Genomic DNA, 8,788 nt, shown 5'->3' on the forward strand with positions numbered 1-8,788 from the left:
AGCGGGGGAGAAATTCTCAGCACACAGCACGAATCGTTGCGGATGAGTCATGCCGTCAAATTCGTGATTCTGCGATGAGTCACGAGGCGGTGTTGTGCTTGGTGAATGGGTAAAGTTGGCAAAAATCCGGAGTCAACTCCGATCTGACTTTGGAGACATTGGAACCGACTCCGGAAGGTAGGTTCGTCCAGCATTATATCGGAAGCCGTTTGGAGTCATCCAGAGTCGTCTGGATTCGTCTGGAGTCGTTTGGAGTCGTCTGGAGTCGGAGTCATCCAGTGTCGTCCAAAGTTCTCCGTAGTCGTCTAGAGTCGTCCGAAGCTCTCCGTAGTCATCCGTAGTCGTCCGGAATCGTCTGGAGTTGGGACCGTCCGGAATCGTCTGGAGTCGTCTGGGCTCGGAGTCATCCGGAGTCATCCAGTCTTAGTCGTCTGGATTCGTCCGTAGTCGTCTGGAGTCGTCCGTAGTCGTTCAGAGTCATCCGGAGTCATCCAGTCTTAGTCGCATGGAGTCGTCTAGAGTCGTCCGGAGAGGTCTGGACTCGGAATCATCCGGAGTCATCGAGTCTTAGTCGTCCGGAGTCGTGTAGAATCGTCCGGAATCGTCCGGAGTCGTCTGGAGTCAGGACCGTGCGGAGTCGGCCGGAGACAGCAGGTGCAATGTTTTTGGTCAGGAATTTACTCCACTATTCTTAGAAAGAAAGGACTGCAACTCCGGGTGACTCCGAATTCAACTCCAGACGACTCCAACTCCGAACGACCTCGACTCCGGACGGATCTAGGCGTTTTCGAATGTTTGTTTTCTGAAGATCATCATGAAATTGAGGAATCTTAGGAAATTTGTGATCTATAGAGACTTAAGATTCAAGATATTTGTTATAAGAATTCATGAATCTCTTTAGTTCCATAAAGCTAGATTCGTAAACAAAAAAGTTTCGAAAGCCAGTATAGGCTGGCATGACTGCGTAGGTCAAATGGCGGGCGTGATTGCTTTACGCAGTCTAATAGAAGAAATAGATCTTCAGTGATTCATACAAGTTCTGAGATGCAAGATACTTTATGGATTCAGGGTTTTTTGGAGCCTCAAGACGCTTTATGGTTGCAAGAGTTGTTGGAGTTTCATGAATTTTCCGAGATTCGAATCACGCATCGCTGTAGTTTCGTAAAAATAATTCTCAACCAAAGATCCATAAACTAGTCGCAGCACTAGTCGCTCACTCACACGACTCCCCTCAATCGCGATGTCGTGTTCGAAGCTCTCAACTCGAAACCACACTCTCACGTCACGGGAGCAACGGGCAGGTCGTCGGACTCCCTACCGCTCCCACAGCACACCCGACCGCTCTTTGGGAATCTGACCGAATAGGGTAATTTAAAAAAAAAATAAACCGAAAAGTGAGAGTAAACATTTAATCTGTCGCCGTTGCGCATCAAACCGACTACGCCACACATTTCGAACGTGGGGCTGCACGCGTGTGATGTTGTGCATGAATCGCGGGATAGGCGCACCACGCATGTTTGGCATAAATAACCGAAACGCAAGCGCGCGATCGCGCGTACGGTTAAATACAGAGTGTGCAGGGGTCCGCGAACACATTAGGGTTTCGCTTTTCGCTTGTCGCCGTACAGAAGATGGAGCAGGAATTTAAATAAGAGATCGGGCGCGCACACCACGGCTCCCCGCTCTTTTCACTTTCTTCTCGGCACGCTGCTCTGCCGGTGGAATGTGGAATGCCTATGTGTGCGATTTGAAATCGATACCTGAAGCGAGCTGTTGAAATCGTTTGATTTTCTTATTTACAACAAAAGAAAAACTCTCATGCACGCAACGCAACGAATTCTAACTACAAGATAAACACAATTTGAAAAGAAGAAACAACGCATGCACACACACACCATTGTGGTTTATCGTAAACTATGTCCTATTTATTAAGAGATTTATTTTTTAAAAATGTGTACCGCGCGAACCGCGTCCTATCTCCTAGCCTTTCTTGCAGGAGGGGTTCGTATTTTGTAACCACGGGCCAGGCGGCTTCCTTCCTCCGTTTCGCGCTGATATTATATTAAGGACTTACAGGGGAGGGGGGGGGGGAATACTGTCTCCTGTGCAGTTTTAAAAGTGGCACTTGCACGCTCTTAACACATTCTTTGTTTTATAAAAATAAGTTGGAAAAATTACTCAAAAAACAAACTATCCACACCGTACTCGAGAAAAAAGAAGCCTATACACACCACTTACAACCACCCGCAAGATTAGGCCTTTCTATGCACAGAGCTGGCTCTTACAGTGTGTTGCAACACACCTGTCTGTGTGTGTGTTCTATCTCGGCTGGAGGGATTCAATGTTGGCCTATGATAAATAAAAAAGCGCCTGCATTTGCGCCAGTGCGCGCTCTTGGACGGTTCCTTCTTCCTATTGGAAAATGTTCGGCTGGAGCTGGAGAAGCTGCCCTGTCCCTGCCAAAACAAAAGCGTACACGGATGCGCATTCGCACGGTGTGTGTGTGTGTGTAGAGAGACGAAAATACAGGGTTTTCCAGGAGTTCTCATGGCTGTGGGACACTTTATCAACACTTTCTTAAGTGAATTGAACTTAATGTAATGGGAATTGGACTCTCTATCACTCTTGTTGGACAAATCTAATACGGATTTTAAAGTAGCCTGTCTAAAAAGGATGCCATAGAGTCCAATTTCCATCATATGAAGTTCACTTCACATAGAAAAGAGTCAAGGAAGTGTCCTACAACTATGAGAACTCCTGAAAAAAACCCATGTAAAAGCTAACTACGGCATGCTGCTAAATTAAACTACGAAAACGTAAGTATGAGTGAGAGAGTGCGGGTAAGGTACATCGTTTTTCTTCTTCTTTTGTTTTGCTTGATTAAGTTGCTTCTCTCTTGCGTTTGCTGCCGCTTTCTTAAATGTAAATGTAGTCCAGTGCAAAAAAAAGAGAGAAAGAGAGATAATTGTTACCATACCTAACAGACGCTTAACTGTTCGCTAAGACGAACAGAATGTTGGAACGTTTTTTAATTGAAAAAAAAAAGAGATAAAGAAGATATGTCTAGGTACTATTCCTATAACTGCTCCACCGCGTATAAATAATAATATTCAAAAAAAAAAAAGCAAATACTATAACCTTCAACCGCTTTGCACGAGCGCGACTAGCCACCGTGAGTTCGAAAATAGCGCCCAGTTTGTTATTACATACTAAAGCAATACTTTTGTGTGTGTGTTTTTTTTAAAAAGAATGGATGTAGCTGGCAAATGCACATTAATGAATGCTTTTTTTCTTCTTTCTTACGAATTGTACCCTAAATTCGACTAAACTCCGTGATGCCTTGTGTGCACACATTAGTATGTGTGTGTGTGTGTGTGTGAGCATTAGATGATGTAACTGTTTGCAACAAAATCTTCTGCGTGCATAAAAAAAATCACGCTCACGAGCGTGGACCAGGGAATGAACAAATGCAAGGGCAACCTGGGAGGGAATGCAGCATCGTTAAACGCCTTTAACGTCTTTCCTTTCCCCGTTTTACCAATTACCTATCCATAATACAATAGCACACACACACATATCCAAAATTCACTTACCACACTTCTCGTGGCTTGCTCGAGGCTTCCTACTCCGTCGCCCTACCCACCACACATCGCCTCTAGATCGTCCTCTCCCTACCTCTCTTTCTCTCTCTCTCTCTCGCTCTCTCGGTCCATCTCTATCATCGGTGTTTTGTAGTGGTCGGCCTACCCTTGTGCCCCTCGCTGTGTTTTAGGCATCCTCCAGCGTGCTGCCGATCGGCCGGAGCACAATCCGCGGATCCGTATCGAGCATCCGGTCCGACTCCTCCGCGCTGCTCATGCACGAGTCCTTGCTGTCCGGCATCAGGTTCCGCCGCTCCTCGTCCTCCTGGCGCGTCGGTATCTCCGACACCGGTGCGTACTGCGTGTGCGACACCAGCGGGTCGGTGCTCGGGTTGAGCGCCAGTATCTGGCCGCCCCCGTTGCCCTGCAGCTGCCGGGCCAGGCCCTGCTTTTTCGACAGCACGCACGGGCAGACGCAGCTGCGTCGCCAGTCCGCCACCTTCACGTAGAGTCCTGCAAAAAAAAAGAAACAAAATATGCAAATTAGGTAAATGATGCAGATTGGTTGCGTTTTTTCGTTGCGTTGTTGCGGTGAAAAACGGTACGCTACCGAGGAAAACGATTCCGAACAGCGTGATGATTGCCCCGGTCACGATCAGCCCGACGTCGATGCGCTCCTCCTGCACCTTGCCCTCCGGGTTGATTTCCGGGTGCTGCTCCGCATCGGAGTAGTCTGCCGAGCCGCTAGCAACCAGTGCGATTCCTGCCGGAAAAAAAATAAGAGCGATTAATTAAAACCAAGGTTTGCGCAAACTTTGCGTCCTCTCACCTGTGGCAAACATGATCAAGCCGAACACCAGTATCGACACCTGGATGGCCGGTTTGCGCAGCATCTTCATCGACGAGACGGCCGTAGTTTGGGCCAGCAGTCCGCCCGCGCTCGGACGCGCCTCGAACGAGACCGTCGTCGGCTGGTACACAGGTCCACTTTCCGGCATCGCTGTTTGCCTTTTAATTGCTTGTTGTGGTTTTTTTTACGTCAAACGTGTGTGTGTGTATATGTTAAAAGAACGTTAATCCGGCGCACCAGAGAGAAAAAAAGAAACCTTCCGCGTTCGTATTTACTGTCTGGGCGCTACGTTCGTTTGTTGTATCTATTTGCTTGCTCTCCTTGCTCGGACGGTTTTGTTAACTGCAGCGGGTAAGTGATGGTGTCAACTGGAATGAAAAAACAGAAAGGTAAACAATTTAACATTATAGTTGAACTAAAGTTGGCACACATTAACAGTGCGTTTAAATCGTAATGTAGCAAAAGTATTGTTTGTGCTTCATTCAATCCATCAATTTTAGATCCATGCAGAACAATATTCTTCATTTCCATACGCTACATACTCGCGAACGATTAGCTCAGCATAGCCAGCTTGTTATCAAAAGGCAGGGTTATTGCAGTTACCTTCTTATCAATTGTGTATGTAGAGCGTGTTTAAATTAAAGTAGAGCAATTTATCGGTTCCGCGTAGCGCAAAGTGTTAATTGCTCATTCTAAAACCAAACAAAAACTTTACTATTAGTTTCTGCTAGTGATGTGCTCTCTGGAGCGCACCCACGAATCTGATCCTACTCCTGCTATTGTTAGTCCGATTCCAACTCCGGCAAAATCGGAATCACTAGTTCTACCCGGAGTCGTCCGGCGTCGTCTGGAAGTCGTTCGGAGTCGTCCGAGGTCGTCCAGAGTCGTCCGAGATCGTCCAGAGTCGTCCGGAGTCGTCCAGAGTCGTCCGGAGTCGTCCAGATTAGTCCGATGTCGTCCAAAATTGTCCAGAGTCGTCCCGAAGCCAGAGTCGTCTGGAGTCTTCCGGAATCGTCCGGAGTGCCTCCCGAAGCCAGAGTCGACAGAAGTCGGCGTCATTCGGAGTCGCCCAGAGCTTATCGGAGTCTACTGGAGCGGTTCGGAGTAATGTTCTTGTGATCAGATATTTAAATTCGCTGGGGGTTTTGTCTTTCCCTTTGCGTATGAGTTTCTTTGTTACGAAGGTCAACTCCGGACGAATCCGGATGACTCCGGACAACCTCGGATGACTCCGGACGACTCTGGATGCCTCCAGAAGACTCATATTCCCAGCGACTTAGGATGACTCCGGATGACTCCAGAAGACTCCTCCGAGCGACTCCGGACGATTCCGGATGCCTCCAGAAGACTCATATTCCCAGCGACTTAGGATGACTCCGGACGACTCCTAGCGACTCCGGATGACGCCGGATGACTCCAGACGACTCCGGATGACTCCAACTTGGAGCGACTCCGGCCGACTCCAGTTGACTCCGGACGACTTCGAACGACTCCGGATAATGCTGGACGGATAATGCTACCACTTGGGGTCAGTTCCGAAATTATCAGAGTCGGATCGGAACTAGTTTGTGTAAGCTTTTTTTTCGAATTTTCGATTTGCTTCTTTTTCTTTTTAAATAATCAAAAACTAAAATCCGTGTTGAACTGTTGAACCGGCTGCATTCTTGACTCGAAATCAGTTTAATAAAAAAAAGTATCTTTTAAAGGACTTTCGACGATCGTATTGGTTTGAATTACAGAATATTGTTTCCAATAAAGAGTAATTATTTGCAATATATGAAGTTCAAATATTGCAAAAAAAAACATGCAATTGCTACAATCATGTGCGCAGATGTTTCATGTTACGAACGTTCATGTCACGAATCAAATTCGAGACAGCCGATGGACTGGATATAAAGAAACTCAATTGAAAAATAAAATAAATATCCAGACTTTGAAGCTGTCTGTAAGCTGAATCAAAACGGTTAAGTGATTTTTAAAATTATCATCAATAAATTCCGTTGAAATCTTCATTAAAATAGCGTACTACCCCTAATGATCACGTGCTTTGCCATTTCTATGTATGGTAACTAACAACAGAAAATGTTCTCTGTTATTGCAAGTAAGCAATCCCAGGGCGACTCATCTGGGTGCAATAGGCTTCAGATACAACAAAACCAATGCATCAAATGCAATCTTAAAATGAGATAATTACGAGCAACAGCTAAGTCTACACCCGCGCCAGTCAACCCCGTTGCCGTGCTATACTCCTAGCAAGTCGTTTCGGTAGTACATCGATTGCGTATTCAGCCGCACAGCAGGCCGTGTGTGCGGTATGAGTCAGTGGTTGAACCCCGCCGAGGTGCGCGCTCAACATTCATTTATGGCCATGAACCAACGGGGTGCCGCTAGGCAGTTAGTCATCGCGGTACCCGACCGGTGGAAGGGCAACGCCAACAAATGAATAAAAACAGCCGAAACCGGAAGTATCGCACGCGCATACGCAGGCATGGCTAAGGTTACAGCCGGCGGGCAGGCAGCCGCGCACACCGTGCGTAAGACGTGTTTGCCGAATGCACCCTTGTTTGGTGTTGGTGCTTAAAGGCGCTGGTGACGCGCACTTCCAGCATTAATTTCCTTCGCGTGGCGCTTCCTGTGAACTGTAAACGTTTGCGTGATCCTGCCACCGAATGGGAAGTGGTGCTCCCGGGAGGATTGTTTGCCTGCGGTCCGTGCCTGGTTGCGTGGCGCTGCTCGTGACCTTACTATCCTTAACTGGGGCTGGTTTTATCTATAAATAGCGGTAAATAATTGCACGCTCCGTTGGCGACTGTGTGCTGGAGGGGGGGGAAGGCACGGCCCTAAAAATATGTTTTAAACAATGTAGCAAACGATCAAACCGATTGGCGCTTGACACGAACGTGTTTTTCCCCCCTTTTGACGGAGTGATAATTAGATTTTTGGCTATAACATTCCAGAATGTTCAAACGGGGCGAACATGTTTTGGTTCCAGAAACCCCCACCAAGCGGGAAATGCACTCCACACACACACACACATACACACACCTATACACGCGTGCGTCAACACATCAGCATGTATTTTCTACTATTGCAAGAATGTTGCAACACTTTTCTATTAATTTCCCTATCGCTTACGCAGCGTTTCTTGCAGGCGGGGACAAACCGGAAAAGTCTCCCACGGGCCGTCGGGCCCTTTCCGATGCCAACAGAAGCGGCCAGCACTGCACAGCCAGTACGGGTACGATTGCTTCACACAGTGCTGCAATCTCGCTGGGTGTATGGGCACAAAAGGCGAAACTGCAACCGACACGGCCGCTCCACACACCTCCTCCCACCACACTTCCCGTTTACCAATGCTGCATCAAGAGTGGGTTGACGGGCGAGCAAAGCAGCCCCGCTCGGGGTACGGGGAATGGGGTTTTTTTTACACCTTTTTGGCACCGTACCACCACCGAAACTTACCTTTTGCGTTGCGTTGCGGCCGGGCTTTTTACACGCACAGATGCACACCTCCTTTCGCGTGCGTTGATTGCTGATCCTGCGGAAGCGGACTGTTGTTTCACCCACCACCTGGAGCTGGCGTTGTACCGTACGAGGGAAAACAAAAACTTTCGTGGGGGCTCCCCAAAAATGCCAAGCTGCCTTGCTGCAGCCCCGAACGATTGCTGAGAACGCACAGGTGCGTACATGGCGCGCGCGAACGGTGACAGCCAGCGCGGTTTGACGTGTACGTCACTCTGTGGCGCGTCTAGAGTGGTGATGGGAAAAAGATGCTTTGGTCGGAATACCGGATAGTAGGTCCAGATAAACTTATCGGAATCGTCTCCGAAATCGAAATGGACTCCGAAATCAGTTGCGGAACTTACAATTTTTATAATTTCCCAAGTGACATTTTCGAGCAGATTGTTAGCGTTTTTCGAGTTGCTGGAAGCTTAAAGAGCAGGCTTAAAATTGGCTTAAAGAGCAAGCGATATTGCAGAGTTTAAGCTTATTATAACAGTTGAAACGTCAGTGTGAAGCGTTTTTTCTGGTGCCATTTTGAGAAATGTCATCACGTTGTGCACAAGCTACCGGCCCAAAACAAAACATGCGTACTGTTCAATCCATATTAAACAACAAGTTTATTATAAAACACTCTTTCACGTTGTTTTGTTATTTTCCCTGCGTTTCTCAGCTATTCTGATGCTCCTGGACAGATCGTTTATTTCTTTTTACTCAGTGTTTTGGCTGTTGAACACCGAGGACGAAACTGCAAGCTTCTTGTTTGTCCGGCTTCTACCGAAGTTCTGACATAAACTTCAACGCTTCAACACATCGTTGTTCACTCACACACCCATGTTTTCAAGCGTTCATATGA

General features: G+C 47.4%; 1 protein-coding gene across 2 annotated transcripts; it reads right to left on the reverse strand.

Annotated features, from left to right (window-relative positions):
• Nucleotides 1-1,897: 1,897 nt before the first annotated feature.
• LOC1272016 (uncharacterized) lies at nucleotides 1,898-8,127 on the reverse strand. Of its 2 annotated transcripts, none has more exons than XM_310881.6 (4): nucleotides 7,894-8,127; nucleotides 4,411-4,799; nucleotides 4,192-4,344; nucleotides 1,898-4,094 (listed from the first exon to the last, which is right to left on the reverse strand). In XM_310881.6, exons 2-4 carry the CDS (start codon nucleotides 4,577-4,579, stop codon nucleotides 3,769-3,771), a joined length of 648 nt encoding a protein of 215 aa, XP_310881.4. In that variant the 5' UTR covers nucleotides 4,580-4,799; nucleotides 7,894-8,127; the 3' UTR covers nucleotides 1,898-3,768. The 2 variants fall into 2 exon arrangements, with proteins under 2 accessions (XP_310881.4, XP_061501523.1); XM_061645539.1 differs by lacking the exon at nucleotides 7,894-8,127 and adding an exon at nucleotides 7,567-7,689.
• Nucleotides 8,128-8,788: the final 661 nt, after the last annotated feature.

The sequence above is a fragment of the Anopheles gambiae genome, chromosome X, assembly GCF_943734735.2.
Source record: "Anopheles gambiae chromosome X, idAnoGambNW_F1_1, whole genome shotgun sequence".
NCBI classification, from domain to species: Eukaryota; Metazoa; Arthropoda; class Insecta; order Diptera; family Culicidae; genus Anopheles; species Anopheles gambiae.